General features: G+C 37.6%; 1 protein-coding gene across 1 annotated transcript in view; it reads left to right on the top strand.

Moving 5' to 3' along the window:
- The window catches only part of LOC308437514 (uncharacterized protein C8orf34 homolog), a gene marked incomplete at both ends in the record, with an annotated part of 344,863 nt that overhangs the window by 255,242 nt on the left and 72,658 nt on the right, over positions 1–16,963 (top strand). The window contains 1 exon segment of the mRNA XM_080938598.1: positions 5,683–5,759. Coding sequence (XP_080794724.1) covers positions 5,683–5,759 — 77 coding nt within the window.

Genomic DNA, 16,963 nt, shown 5'->3' with positions numbered 1-16,963 from the left:
AATCAAACCATGTCATGATTCCGTACCTTTGTACTGTTTCTCTAAAGACACACTTTTACTATTCCTATGTGATTAAAAGAATCGAACAACTACGGTATGCTTCTTGAAAACATGCTTGCTCATAAGATACATTTCTCTGCAGAAAAAAAAAAAGAACACAATTGTTTGTGTCTACGTGTGCTAATGAGCACTAGCCAAGAAGTGTACTTCATATACATTAAAAAGTTTTCCCCTCCAAGCACGAGACACTGGATTTTTATTTTTATGGTGTCTCTTTGCTCAACTTCTTAGATTGATGTTCTGTCACAGTTTTAGTCTCTTTCGCTGGCTCCATTTACTACTGTAAATTTTAATTAAGGCAAGACATGAGCTCATCTCCACTGCTCTGAGAAGCACAGAAGTGCTCTGCTGGATTCTAGGACTAGTATGACCTCATAGACTTCAGCATAGACCTCATAGACAGCCCTCATCACAGAACACTCAAAGCTAGCTCCTGGCAGAGCGTAAACTAAAAAGTTACTAATAATGCCGCCTTGTAAAGCTTCATTTTTGCTAAAATTTAATACTGTGTATGTATTCAAGTGGATCCCAGGAAGCAGTACCGGAAAACTGTTCTGTTTAACATACTTTGAAGCTACATAGGTTCTGGAATCACATTTACCACATAAATGAATATGCATAAATGGATGGATGAATGAATGAATTAGCACGAATGAAATCAAGCAGAAAAGCATCTGCCTAAACCCCTCACTTATTCCCTGAGAGGAAATGGAGAACACACACCATACTTCTACCTTCAAATAGTCAGGAAAGCCACTGGAAACTTTTAAGTCACTTTGGTCTTACATATGTGTATCCCTATAAATAACTTTTACCATAGAAAATAAATTTTAATATCAAGCAAATGTCTTACTCAAGAATCTCAACTCATAAAATAAAAAATAATACACCATAAGCTATAAAATCACATAATATTTGCAGTTTGATAAAATGTGACTTAATTTTACTTATAAATTATTTCCTTTTTCTTTTATTGAGATTATATTATTTTCTCATATAATATACTTTGGTTACAGTTTTATAGTTACCTCTCTCTCTGCTCCTCCTAGTTCCTTCCCATCTCCCTTCCCATCTGGAGCTACTCCCTTTCTGTCTCTCATTTATAAAGAACAGGTTTCTAAGAGATAATATATATATATATATATATATATATATATATATATATATATATATATATATATATAATTAATAATATAATATAATATAATATAATATAAAAAGATAAAACAAAAGCTATTACATTTGAGTTAGGCAGGACAACCCAAAAGAAGGAGAAGAACCCAGGAGAAGGCAGAAGAAACACACACACACACACACACACACACACACACACACACACACACACACGTTAAACACGTTCTTACACCTAAAGATCCCATAAACGCACTAAATTGAAGCTACAGTATATTTGCACAGGACCTGGTGCAGGCTGAGGCGGTCCCTTGCGTGCTGCCTCAGCCTCTGAGTTTATGAGCTTTGTTTATGATTTAGAGGCCTTGCTCTTTTGCTCTCCATCCACTCTAGCTCTTAACGTTCCTGTCCCTACTCGGGGTTCTATGAGCTCCGAAGGGAGGACTTTAATGGAGAGATCACATCTGGGACTGAGTGCTCCAAGGTCTCTGCATAATGTCTGGCCATGGGTGTCTGTGTTTGTTCCCATCTGCTGCAGGAAGACGCTTCTCTGATGATGGCTGAGCAAGGAGCTGATCTATGAGTCTAGCGGAACAGCATTAGAACTCATGTTATCACTCTTATGGTTTGCTGGTTTGTTTTCGTTTGGTTAAGACCAGTAGGTAGTATTTGGTTAAGACCAGTAGGTAGTATTTGGTTAAGACCAGTAGGTAGTATTTGGTTTTTATTAGGACCCTGGGGTTTCTAGACTCAGGTTCTTGGTAACCAAAGCAGTATTCAAATCAATTGAGTCAAAGCAGTGTTGTAATTCAATAGACATCTCTTTCTTTAGGTTAGGAAAACTTTCTTCCATGGTTTTGTTGAAAATATTTTCGATGTCTTTTACCTTGTTTCTTTTCCTTCCTCTGGTCCTATTATTTTTAAATCTGGTCTTTTCATGTTTTCTCAGATTGCCTAGATGGATGACTTTTTTTTTATTTAACACTTTCTATCACTGATGAATTAGTTTCTTCTATTATGTCTTTGATGCCTGAGATTCTGTCTTCCATCTCTTAGATTCTGTTGGTAAAGCTTGCCTCTCAGGGTCCTGTTCTAGTTCCTAAGCTTTTCATTTCAACACCTCCCTCAGTTTGGGGTTTCCATTGATTCAATGTAATGATTCTACTTCCACTTCAAGGCTTGAACTTTTTTTTTCATTGCCTTCCAAGGTTTGTGTTTTCATTATTTCTTTATGGATTTTAATTATTTTCTCTTTCAACTTCTCTCACATATACATAAACGAAGATCTTTAATTTGTGCTTCAATTATATTGGGATATTCAGGGTCCATTGTGGTAGGGCTGCAGGGTTCTACTGGAGGACACACTATCCTAGGTATTACTGTAAGTTCATGTGCTGACTTCTGATCTTGTTTTTGTTGGCTGTATGTTTGTGCAAGTTGGTTTCTGATTTCTCTCTGGTTCTTAGGAGAATGTAATGTCTGTATGTCTTTTTATGGGAAATTCTTTTGTCTTTTGTTTTTTGCTTTGTTTGTTTGTTAGTTAGTTAGATGTGGTCAGTAGGGACCACAAGTAAAATGAGTTTCGGGGTATTGGGAACTAACACTTGGGAATGTGAAGGAGCTTGGATGGGGAGAGGGCTTCGCAGAAGGGAGGAAATTTATGGCACTGATATCTGCTTTGTTTCCTGGCAATGAGAACAGAGAGCAAGGAGGGGCCATGGCAGAAGGTTTGCTACAGACTTGGGGATGTGACTGCAGGGCTGAACTTGGAGGAATAGACAGAGAGGTGAAGACCTTGACTTACTGTCCCTATTTCCCTGGGCAAAGCTGCACCTTCATTTTACAAGAATCAAACAAAATAGAACCTGCCTCCTGGTTTAACGCTACCTTATAAGCGGTTAGAAGTCGGTTTTAATAGACTTTTGTTGTTTGTGTACGTATGGCCTCAAGACTGACCACTTTCTTTTGATAACGAGTAAGAGAACTCACCTTTCGGAAAAACTAATTATAATTCGCTCTTCCGGTGGTGGTCAATAGTTACCTGGAGTTCTTTGTTTAGGGGTGGGGCCCATGAAGATATCCCCTTAGACATTAACATGTACATTAATGTTGACATTTTTCCAGTCTTGTACATGGAGCTCTTTCTAGCAGAGACTGTTTTGCAGCAGACTTCCACATATACTAGCTTTCAAATTCATTTAGCCATTTCTACTGTGTTCCCTGAGCCATCTATGCAGAAGCTATGGTGTAGGTGTAAAAGTCAGAGCTTCCTAGGAGTGATTGACCTCTGCACTGTGTCTAGCTTTAATGTGCTGTCTTGGTCTCCATTTGCTATAAAGATCAGCTTCTTTGATAAGGGCTCTGTCTCTTTTAAAATGAGACATTTTATTTATTTACATTTCAAATGTTATCCTCTTTCCTGGTTTCCCCTCTGGAACCCCCCTATCCCATCCTCCCTCCTCTGTTTCTATGAGGGTGCTCCCTCACCCACTCATTCCCGACTCCCCACCCTGTCATTCCCCTACATTAGGGCATTGAGCCTTCACAGGACCAAGGGCTTCTCCTCCCATTGATCCCTGACAAGGCCATCCTCTGCTACATATGCTACTGGAGCCATGGGTCTCTCTCTTTGGTTGGTGGTTTAGTCCCTGGGAACTCTGGGGGGTCAGGTTGGTTAATATTGTTGTTCTTATGGGCTTGCAAACTCCTTCAGTTCTTTCTCTAACTCCTCCATTGGGATTGTCAGTCCAATGACTGGCTGCAAGCATCTGCTTCAGTATTTGTGAGACTCTGGCCGAACCTCTCAGAGAGAGCTCTCTTAATATTAATAAATATAAGAAGTCAAGTTTATAAAACCCAATGGTTTGAAATGCTTCCCTCTAAATGGATTTTTTAAAGTTTAAAATACGAAGTTAAATTTAACTATGGAAGTTGATAGTATCTGGTATATATTATTTACAGATGTCACATATAATTACCATTATTACAGAGTTCTCTAGACAACATAAATATCTATCTACACTGTACCAATTAACCTAACTTGGCATCCATATGGAAGTGTTTCCCTTCAGTTTATTAATATAATTGAAAGCACCATTCACCTCCTTCTGTAAGATTTAGACCAAACAGTCGCAACTTCTTGCTTGATATGTTTGGAGAGAAAACCTACCACCATTTCATATTTTGTATTGTTAGTGGGCACTTCACAGTTTTTCATCCGGTTTAGAGGGGAGAATTCCATATATAATTAATACTTAAATCGTACAGTGCCCTCAACATCTAATAGAAATCATTAAGCAAATACAACTTATAATACTACAAAGCAGAAAAAAAGACATTAAAGGTAAATATGTACCAAAATCTAGCTGAATAAATGCCAAAAGTTATCTAATTTTTCATTTTATTTTTACTTTTAATTATGATTGTATGTGTTTGTGTGTGGGTATATGCACGGGATTATGGCTACCCACAGAAGCCAGAATAGATCGCTAGTTTCCCTGGGGCTGTAGTCATAGGCAGTCGTGAGCCACCTGACGCAGGTACTAGGAACCAAGCACAGGTCCTCTACTATACCAGTACATACACATTTTTAAAAATTAAAATTAGATTTTTTCCTAGAGTATTCTGATTATGGTTTCTCCTTCCCACCCTGTCCCCCTGCCCAGATCCAATTCCCCTTCATCTTTCTTGTTCTCTCTGATTAGAAATAGTATTTCTAACAGGTATCCAAAACGTATTTATCTGAAACAAATAAGTTAAAAACAAATCTTACCTGAATAAGAAAAAACAGACAAATACAAAAAAGAGGGTAAAAAAAAGTGCATATAGACACAGGGAAACACACAGAGGAATCCCATTAAAACACAAAACCAGAAACAATAATATGTAAGTAAATTACCTGTAGTGTTAAAAATGCCCAGACAAAGCACTATAAAAAGGACCTGCTGGGTGTAAGGTCTACCCTTTAAGTGTGGTGTGTACAGCCAGGGAGACTCTGTTTGAGAAAACTAATTATTTCATTGCAAGCAGTTACTGCAGGTAGCTTCTGAGCTGGGATGTGGGCTTGTGTCCATTTTTGTCTCAGCACTGGGACCCTGTCTGGCTTAGACCTGACAGGCCCTGTGTGTGTTCTCACAGTCTCTCAGAGCTCATATGGAATATTCACTCTAAACCACTGTGTCATCTCTCCCGCCTGAACCGTTGTTTTATGTATAAAAGTAAGGTGACGAGCTCTGTACTTTCTTGATTTTATTACACACTTCTGAATTAGAAATATGTTCATTTTCATATTTACCTATAAGCTGAATAAATGCCATTAAAAAATCTACTCATAAAGTCTATGGTTCTCTGAATTAGTCATTCCATTATGTTACTATCCTTATCATGGGGCATATTTGTACATATATGCATATATATGTGTATATATATATATGTGTGTGTGTAATTTATGCATAGGCAATGTGTGACTTTTATTTTTAAAAATTAAAATAGATTCTTTACCTGGGACAGAAGAAACTCTGATGGAGGAGGGTGAAGATTTTGAGAAAACGTCCAATTTAACAGAACCAGTAAGTATATTAATTTATTTGTTTTTGTTAAATCTGTACCATGTACAGAAACAGCACACAGCACATGGGTGCGTGGGTACACACGCACACACACACACACACACACAGAGAGAGAGAGAGAGAGAGAGAGAGAGAGAGAGAGAGAGAGAGAGAGAGGTGGAGGGAAGGGAGAGGGAGAAGGACAGAGAGAGGGAGAGGAAAAGGGGGAGGAGAGGGAAAGGGAGAGAGAAAGCACACTAAGAGAATATCCCAGAAGAACACTGAGAACAGAAATAAGCATCCTTCTTATAAAGAATACTTGAATAGCACCCCTTGAGGGTAATCAGGTCAAAAACTCAAGAAGAATATTTAAGTGAAAACTATGGAGGGATGCTGTTTGCTGGCTTGGTGGTTCATGTTTAGCTAGCCTTTATATACAACCCAGAACTGCCTGCCCAAGGAATGGTGCTACCCACAGTGGACAAAGCCCTCTTCCATCAATAGCAGTGAAGACAATCACCCATAGACATGCCCACCAGTCAGTCTGATCCACCGAGACCCCATTCTCAGGTAACTCTAGGCCATGTAAAGTTAACTGTTTAATCTATGACACAGTCTGCCAGCATGTCTCATCTAGGACAAATTATTCACTCAACATGCAACCCATTCTTTCAACCAATCTTACATTGTTATGCTTTCAAATATATACCTTGCACACTTCCTGTACATGCACAAACACATTTGTTTTGAACACAATATTATTTCTTAATGGTAAATCAGAATTTCATCAACTCTTATTTGAAAGAACCTATTCACACTTAAAAAATTCAGTGCCTGTCCACAATGATATGACACTTTAACTGGAATTTTGCTCAGACTATAATTACGTGTCAATCACGATTTTCTTAAAGGTTTGTTTTTATCATGCATGAAATCTAGTGAAGTTTATATGTCTCCTTGCCTGTCTAAAAGGACTAGGCTTAGCTGCTCCTGCCTGTTATTCTACCGCTCAAATGGTGGAGGCAGGAAGAGCAAGAGTTCATTAAGTACATAGTCAGTTGGAAGCCAGTTTGAGCCAGATAATTAACCTAAAGTTGTGGAAAACAAAAAAAAAATGTTTTTAATTAAAAATGATACCACTAAAAGATTCATGTTTCTAATAGCCTTATCAAATTAACCTCTGCTTACAGTATTTGGTTTACCTTAGAACTTCTGATATGCCAAGGGAAAAATTAGCTATTTTTAATCACATGATTTGTAAATGACTTTATATTAGCACTTAAAGAGTTTACTTTCTGCCCACAATGATCAGGTCATACTTTTCTAATGAAAAATTTTTGTATAATGTTTTTTAATCATTTTATCTATTAGAAATGGATATCTAATAGAGATATTAAGTTTCTTTCTTAAAACTTCTTCCATTCCATTTAACATCAGCTAATCCATTTAAACCTCTTTTGTCAATGGATATATTAAAAATTAGATAAATTTATTGCTATAAACATAATTTTAGGTGGTAGCTCATTTTAATATAAAGACAATGTAGATTTAAAATGTTAATTATTTTGGGATTATTATAATTTAGACGTAAACTGCCTAAAGTGTGCTTTTGTAGTATTTTTGGACATGAGTGTTAGTAAGCCAAAGAGAAGCTTGTAACATTTCCTAAGTGCTAATAGGGAATAAAAGCAGAAATGACTTTTTTTAAAAATTGTTGTCATAATGATAAAATGTATCAAAGCAAATTTTCAGTGATATTCTACAAAAGTATGAATATGTCACAGATAGTAAAGTTACTTCATCCACACCTCCATACAGAATGTTCATTCCTACTCCACACACAGTGACCATTTTGTTCACTAGCCTGCTTATTGGGTAATGTGCACGCAGAAGTGAACTCAGCCCTTTAGACATCTTTTCTCATGGAGGAACCTGTGCTTTCATTTTTAAAAATATTTTAATATTAGGAAGGCAATGATTAGATTTTGAATTTTATTTTAATCCTTTCATACCCCTCAAAGCAAATCATTCTTCTGGAATTTTTCTCTTTTATTGTGTTCTGGAAAGTTTTTTTTAGCATACCCATAAGCCATGCAGATTAAAACTGGATTTGTCAGTTAAATCCCTTTATTAAAAATGGGTGAACAAAAGGAAACAGGTATTCAAAAGGAAAATACTAGCAGCAGGTATTGCCCTCTGTGGCTTAGCTTCAGAAGTGTCATAGACAGATGTTTGAGGCAAATGACTGATCAAGATTTACATAAAGGTTTTTCAAATTTCTCAATTCCTACAACACTCTTGATCTTATTTTTTATTTTTCTATTTTGCTTTCAAGATACTAATTAAATACATGGTCACAGATCAAAGATGAAAGATGATCAGGAAAGACGCTTGCCTTTCAGTCTCTTCTTGACTTCTTCCTTCATAAATACTTACTTTATGCAGTGACTCCCATAAGACTTTCTGTTTACTACGGCTTGCTGAAATAGAACAAAAATTAAGAGGACTTCTGCCAAGGTTTCCAGAGATGCCCAGGAGATCGTGAAAGTTATATGTTCCTTCTGAAGTGTATTGTTTGCTGATTGTCTAGGGTGAGAGTCGTGTTAACAGAGGCACAAATGTCACTTCCTGAAGCATTTCATTCACCCTACAAATACTTTTCCACACTGAATGTGATATTATGCTAAGTGAATAGTTGCCCATATTTTATATGGTATTCTTGGACTTTAGTTTTTCTGTGGCCTAATCACTTGGAATGTAATAACCATGCTGAGAACTAAGTTGCATCTACATTTAAGTGAGCAAACTGGGGTCTCACAGCATTTTAGAATCCATCCTGGGGCAGGACATAACAACTCGTATTTCTCAATGTAAACCTTCCTTCGATCCTAAGTCCTCGTTAAATAGCTACCTGAAGTATAAAACACAGTGTAGGCTAATACCAAAGAATTCACCATTAGATTAAGCACAGGTAAGAAGCTGCGGTTTGAAGGACTGGATTCTAAGAGGTGACTTTTTATGAAAGGAAGGGGGTTCATAGATTAGCTTTACTTAGGTCTTCCACAATTGAAGAGGACTGAGAGACCTGGGTGGTAGGACAAAAGAGACATCTGACAGTGAGAGAGAAACAAGACACTCCCCACATGTTTCCTGTTGGCCACCTAAGCATTCTGGGAATTCCGGAAATTATCTCAGTAAAATGCCTACCTAGCTTAATTAGATGCCAAGTTTGGTTAGTTTTAAGACTCTGTGATATGGTGTTTGTGAATTAATAGGTAAAGCACCTGCTTTATTTGATCCTTTACTGCACAGTGGGTGGCTTTTGCTTTTGTTCTTCCCTGATATTTTAACCTCTACTCAGTACTGGGACTTGTACCTTTTCAGAAACAGGAATTTGTGTGAACTCTAAAATGCACAAGTTTTATAAGATCCAAGTATAAGTAGATATTTTTTTTGATAACTCAAATGTTGAAGGTTTAAAAAAAGTGTGTTCACAGCTTCTGTAATACAAACAGCTGCCTGATTGCTTCAGAAAGTTTTGACAGCAAGGGCATTGTTTCATAATGAGTTCTTTATCCTAGAGAGAAGCTGATGAATTGGTTTTTGTTCATTTAAAAATTAATCCTCAAATGCAGAGCATAGGTCAGCTATATCTCCTCTGTGTATCTCTTCCCTGTCTGAACGTTAATACACAGAATAGAATCCTCTTATATTAAACCCGAAATGCTTTAGGGAATTATATTAAAGGAGGAATTCCGTTGCACAGTGAGCACTGGTTGCTAAGACCTGAGGAGATCTGTAATGTGCTGTAGTCATATGACTTCTATAACATGCAGGTCGGTGGCATGCCTTCACCTCTTTTCTCGGGGCTGGCTCTTTCAGACCAGGCACTATGGGCTCACCTGGGAGATTAACTCCTCTGTTTCTTCCCAACTGTCAGATCTTTATCTCTTCTGTAAGTCACACATGTGGACATGTAAGCAGCATAATATGCTCACACACCTCCAGTATATATGAATACATAGTATATACGACTGACCATTAGACTGTTTAACTAACCATGGATTTTGCTATCTCTGCCCCCTCCTTTCTTTCTTTCTACTGTGGTTATGAATGACACCCAACAAATCTACCTCATAAAAAATTCTTTCTGCTTCATCATCTTTACAAGTTGATATTTAGAGATACCCTACAAATACTTTTCCACACTGAATGTGATATTATGCTAAGCGAATAGTTGCCCATATTTTATATGGTATACAATTCTATGCAAATTGATACAGATACTGAGTAGCTTGGTGAAGAAGTTGTAACGTTTTTTTCTTGCATTAAATGGCTCGCATGGAAGGAGATAGATAACCAGAATTTATAAACGCAAGTCTAAGCATATTTTATTTGACCTTTCTCTTGTAAAATGAAAATCAAAAAGCATGAATGTTCATTACTATCTTATCAGGTAAAAGTCTTAAATACAGCAAATTTTGTGTCTCGAAACAATAAGCTGACAAAGTCCTTGCAGGTAATGGTAGCAATGTATTTTCTCTGTAGAACATCCGTGAATCCTTCCTGATTCGCTGCAGGGTTGTTTTGTTTATGTAAATCATCTCCTTCATTTTCTCCATGGAATTTTATTTGGCTTCTATGACTTACAGTGCCAGGATAGCGATAAAGCTTCTGGAAATGAGGTCCTACAGCAGGCAAGTTTATCTGAGCAGGTTTTGGGACCAGGTGGGATTTTTTTTTCTTTTAGAAATTTCAGGGATATTGATTTCCAAACCACCAAGGGTGGAAATATTAAACCAAACCTATGCAATTATTAACTTTAAAGACAAATATGAGTTTTAAAAAATGTAAATTCTAAATGTTATATTCACATAAGAAAAATGGCCTAACATTGTTGCTGTAAATATTAAAAGGTGCACATTTTGCTGGCTCTGCGGGGCCCTCTGACACTAAGGGGAGCTCTAACTTGGCGCTCTGTGTTGCCTTTAAGAACTCAGGCGCGGTTCTCTCCACCGGCCCTGCTGCTTCTGTCCCAGGTGTGTTGTTTTCACTCACTTCCCCTTGGTGTTTTTTTGCCTTAGACACACACATCCCAACTCTGTGGTGGGCTTTATGCACTTCACCTCTACACTCTTTGAACTGAATTAAAAGTCACATCAAAGAACACAACAAACTACTCCGATCCAATAGCTATAATATAATCTGCCAACTAGATAAGGCAAGTGAACTCGTACAATTCCATCCCTTACAAAACATTCCTAACAACCTTATTTATGAAGAGATGCACAGAGAGAAACACGCACATCTGCCTCCATCTTCGTTCCTCCCGGAACCTCCTCCTCCTCTCCTCTTTCATGATCCTAGTCTTTTCCCAGCCTACCTCTTCATTGCCCAATCTTGTACCACCTTAACATCAACCCACATAACATGGTAAAGTATGGCGCAATAAATGTGTAAACATCGATAGTGGCATTGGCAAGTAATTCAGGCCTTCTAGGTCCTTTGAGTGCGTCTGAGTGAAAATATGCCATGTGTTTGTCGACATCAGTTAAGTTTCACACTATGGTTAAAGGTGATGTGACAGGAGAAGAACCAAAGGTGCACAGGTGCAAATGAATAATTTAGTCGTGGTGTGGGACATCGTGTCCTTCTGGTCTGGGGATCGTATCATGTCATGGTTTAGAGATTTTTGCAAAGATGATAAGCAAAACCAACAACAACAAAATCTTTTGACATTTTCAGTATTTTGAAGTTAGTGTTGTGTTTGGAATGATTTTAAAAATCGACACGCCTGCCCGTTGTCTTGTCTCCTTGCCCCATGCCTTATCCCTTCACAACTTAGCTCTGAGAACATCAGTCACCATGCTGTCAGCTGGCTTTTCCCAGGACCACTGGTTGTTTCTCTGGCTGGCTTTGCTAAGCCACTCAGCAACTGTCTCTCTTGAGAATGCCTGGAGCTACCGCTTGCACTCTACAGAATGTCTACCCCATGGCTGGCTCTGCCCACTGGCTACGCCCTCTTTCTTGTTCACCTGGATAACTGTGAATGAAAAACACAAGACCATCTTAATATTGAAAATCCACCAGAAGCCCCGCCCGCCCGCTGGGCTCAGAATCTATTGTCCCAAGCTTACCAGCCATCTTAGGTTCTAAGTCTCCCTGAACTAGCTGAGCTATATGGTATCTATCTTCTCTCTCTACCTGCCTAGACAAAAAAGAACCTCTCTCTTTTATGTCTTCCTCTTCCTCTCTAGGACCCAGAAAACCCAGCTCCATATCTTAGTCCAGCAATTAGCTTCTGCTGTCTTTAGCCAATCAAACAATTGTGGAACCCCCTCCCCACATCTCACCCTTTCTGTTCAATAAAAACAAACAACAACAACCAAACAAACAAACCCTCTTCTCCCAGATGTCAATTGAAAAAAATAATTTTGCCAAGTAAATTACATAGTATGAAGTACAAATGACACCCAGTTCATCAATCTGTCAGTTTAGATAAAGGACCATCTGTTCTAACTCTAAAGGCTTACAATTCTACAACTGAGTTGTGTCCTGGTTCTAGGTTGTATACTATCTGAAAACCATCCTCTCAAATCTATATATCCTTTCTCAATGCTAAACAACATGGGTTGGCTATGAGACACTAGTCTTCAACCCTGCCAGAAATCTGAGAACAACTTAGATATTACCTGAAAAACATAGGACACACTAACATAGCTTCCAAAACTAAGCCAATATAGAGACAGCTGACTATCTGGACAGTCCCCAGTTTATTAGAATCCAAGAGCATCTGTCCAGCTTTCTGGCCAAGGATCATCTATCTGACAGAATTATTATGTAGAAAGTTGAAGGGCCACTGTCCTTGTCTCAACAAAACCAGAAGTCGACATGTGTCCTTCTCTGGAAGGAGTCCAGAGCCTAATCAACATTTTTATAAACACAAGCATAATGTTTTCTCCCAAATTAGCATGTCCTTAAGCCAGTAACAAGAAAACTTTTGGCTTGACCTCTCTCCAAGAGGAATAATAAAATTACCACAGAACTCAAAATCACACCCTTTGATAATGAATTTAAAACAAATTAAGTAAACTAAACAAATACTGTATGAACCTATATTTTAGCTTTTTTTCTAATCTGTCATATCAGAATAATTCTTATGGAGCCCATGTTCACAGAATATGAGTTACCCTGTAAGACTTTAAGACTTTTTGTTTTCTTAAAATCTCCCTGCATTCTTTCTTGGAGGTTGTAACTTTTGTTCCTCCAGCAGGGTCCCAGGACTTTTGTGCCCAAACTCATATTAGTTCTGAGACATGAGAAGAATTCTCCCACATGGGTTGGGCAAAATCTGTGTACTCTTCTATTTTTTTTTTTGGTTTAAAAACAATTAAACCAAACTGAGAATTCTATCCTATGATTATCTGCTTGTAGGAAGCAGGCAGCTTTTATTGTTTGGCTCTGTTCCTTAGAGCAGCCAACTTGACTCTTTTCATAGCAGGGGGCCTCAGCCTGGGATCTGAGGCTGCCTCTGTGCTTCTTTGTTTAAGATTCCCGAATACTGGAGCCATGATCCTCCTCTCTGCTTGCTGATCCAGGCTACATGGTGCCTGTCTCCTTTCTCCACCCATCTGGCCAAACAAGAACCTCTCTTTTGTGTCCTCCTCTTCCTCTCTGAAAACCCGAAAACCCACCTCCATATCGTCACCCCAATGGTTAGCTTCTGCCGTGCTTATTTAGCCAATCAAACAATTAAGAAGAGCTCCCCTTACGGTTTTGTCTCCTTCTAATTTGATTGGGTTTATCGGAACTGAGCTGAAGCTGAGGTGTTGAGACTGAAAGCTGACGATGTCTGATTATAAATCGTACTTGTATAACAGGTATGCATTATGGGTCAAATTAATACTGACTCTTTTAATGGGTGTAAAAAAGCACTGTGTTCCCCATGAAGGGATTTTCCTTCTATCCTTGCCTTTTTTCTCTTAAACTAAGAAAACTCTGTAGATCTCCTAAAGCAGCCAGATATAGAGCGCTTTCCTACAGAACTTTACACATTCGTATATTTTATCTTTCAACCACATTCATTTAGACCATTTTTTTCTCATTATAGAAGATGGTGGCATACATAACTAGAGTCTCAGGAATGTACTTATTAAAATAATCAGAAAAAAGTATCCTTTCTGTATGATGATCTAACATTATATATTACAAAATTTCTTTTATTATTGGTATAGGGATTTTTAAATTATTTAATTTCAAAAACTCTACTTGAATGAGTGTTCTGCATGTATATCAATGCACCAACCACATGTTTAGTGCCCTTGGAAACCAGAAGAGGCATTAGATCTGCAATTGGAGTTAGGGACATGGGAGCTGCAGCATGGATGTTTTAAACTGAACCTAGGTCCTTTGGAAGGGCAGCAAGTGGCCTTGATCACTTAGCCATCTCTCCAGCCCTCGTTTTCCTCATTTCCTCATAGAATGATGACTATGTTCTCACAGGATGTTATAGGGCTAGCTGAAGAACATGTGTATTAGTATGGCCTTGTCCTATGGTGTGTTACTGTCTTATTGTTCAGTTTTGAATTTTAGATTCACACTTCAGTGTGAAACAAAAAAAGACAGTATTGTCATATTTGAACAGATGTTGGAGTTTAAAGTTAAATTTTCACGCCAGGTTGCCCCACACTATTGTTACGATCCGGGGCCGTGAGCAGGAGAGGACGCCATTACCGAGAACTCAGCTTTGCAGCCCCACGGGTAATTATTTATGTCTCATTTCCTGGCAAACAGCTAATTCTGAGTCCCTTGATGTGTTGCACAAATATTAATTTTCTCTGTTTGTTTTGATGTAAAAAGGTCTGCAAACACCGACTTAGTTTGTTTGGGATTTATTCATGGACGCAATTCTTTAGAGGAAACACTACATATAAATTATAAATAGTGTCTGAGTGCTTTATGCAGGCTAAATTCCTTAAAAGGTCAACACCTCTGGTACTTTAAAAGTCTTGATCTGATCCAGGAAAAGTCCATTTGGCTTGTTTTCCAAGCATTAAATATACTTAGCAGAATTAAACAGTCTTTTAACATATATAAATAAAAATAAACATAAAATCTCAAAAATTTATTTTTTCATATCTATAACTATAAAATGAAATGTTTTGACTTTTATTTAGGTGTCTTAATGAACTATATTTTTTGATTATTAATGAATATTTAAAATTAATCTTTATGTTTGTCTATTGGTTTATTTAATGTGTGTGTGTGTGCACGCACATACATGTATACATGCATATGAGTGCAATGGGGCTTTTGTGTTGGTCAGTGACAACTTGTGGGATTTGTTTTTCTCTTTCTACCTTGTGGGTTTGTAGGATTGAACTCAGGTTGGCGTGTTTGCTGAAGAGAGGCCTTATGCTGATGTTTTTATAAACCATATTTATTTCCACTGTGTGTAGTGGGTACATTTGCCATGTCATACATGGGAAGATGGAGAATCACTCTGCAGAATTAGTTCTTTCCTTCCCCCTTCATGTGGTTTCTGGGCATTTCCTGGGACTTTCAAACATGTCCTGAGGTTTGCAGGATTATCTTGTTGACCATATTCACCAATACATTTACATATTATTTATTAGATTGTAGATTTTCAGTGTGTTTTCCTGTTCCTTGGGCAATGCCTTTCCTGGGATTCCCCCTCCCCCCACTGACATCTCTAACATTCATTATGTCACTAAGGTAACTTCCTTCAGTTCCCATTTGTTGCAAGTATTTTCAATAGCTATTAGTTTGATGCTACAGAAACCCTAGTTTTCCTTACATGTTTTTGTTCACTTCATACTTACTGTCCTTTTCAATATTAGACCAACATGTACCTTTTATCTCTTTGCAGTTTCCTTTTGAACTCCTCAGTCAGACTTCTATTCTTTACATCCTATTGTGAGTCAGGAAACTAGTAATGTTTCCAAAACCCATTTGCTCTGTGACTTTCTAAAACCCACCGAAGCTTCCCTTTTCCCATCAGCCTCCAGCAGCTGATGGACTGGAAAACCCTCACTTTCTGTCCACATCATGGCATTCCTTTCTTATTAGTTTGAGATTTTTACTTGCATGTTAATACACTCTGGAGAATAATGGCACAGCATTTACTGGATTCTATTTTCTTGTGTGTGTTAGAAAAATCTCCTCTTTCAAACCAATGATCTTATGCGATTTATAAATGGGAGTCCAGACATCGTATGGCATGTAATGACTTGTCTTGATTTTATTTCTGTTTGTAAATATTGAAGCTAGATTGGAAACCCCACCCCAAAATGATCCAAATCTGGATTTGGTCAATATATTCACTCTACAAACTTAGCAGTGAGTGTTTTGGGCTACTCGGGTCTCGGTTATTATAATGTTTCATGTTTCACATACAGAAGGCAGACTGACATTTTAATTTACACCAAATGAGCCATCATATAGTAACTAATTGTCTCTACCTTGTATTATGTTTCTTGAATATAGCTTTTAAAATATGTAAGTGCAATTTTATTCAATGCTAGTGTGTGTGTGTGTATGTGTGTGTGTGTGTGTGTGTGTGTGTGTGTGTATGTGTGTGTACATCTAAATCTCCTTATGTGGCCTATGCTGGTATCAAATACATACAATTCCTGTGGCTGCGTCTCAGTTGTTGGAATTACAACTGTGCACCATTGTGCCTGGTAAATTTGAAAATTTTCATCTTTCTATAGAAGTATGGGAAGGTTTTTTTTTTTTTTTTTTTTTTTTTCCCCATCCTAGTGAGACAAATTAATCAGTTTTGGTGAGTCTATTAAAAAGTATTTTGTCTAGTGATTTTTGTATAATTTCAGCAATAAAGCTCAAATAGTAGTCACAAGAATCTCAAGAATTAGAAGTGGGATCAAAATCTTAGCATCTATTCATTTTGGTTAGTCCGTTGGGAAATTTTGGTCCAGAAATAACACAAACGTTTTTGGGGGTAAAAAGGAAGCTGGATAATTTGTAAGCAAATATGTTTCCATGATGTCAGAACTCAAAAAAAAAATTCCTTCTGTTTCATAAGAGTTCTGAAATGGATGTCTGTATTTACTTAAATCACAATTTCTGGAAATTTCACATTTCCTCCTAGATTTTCCCTCATGTTTTGAAAATGTTTATTAGGAAAGTATTTACATTTCAACAGTGAGACATTTCTGGAAAGAAATATTCTGGAAAGATTACTT

This window comes from Micromys minutus (genome assembly GCF_963924665.1).
Source record: "Micromys minutus genome assembly, chromosome: 26".
Classification (NCBI taxonomy): domain Eukaryota; kingdom Metazoa; phylum Chordata; class Mammalia; order Rodentia; family Muridae; genus Micromys; species Micromys minutus.
Note: the sequence above shows the minus strand (reverse complement) of the source record. Positions and strands in the feature narration are given on the sequence as shown.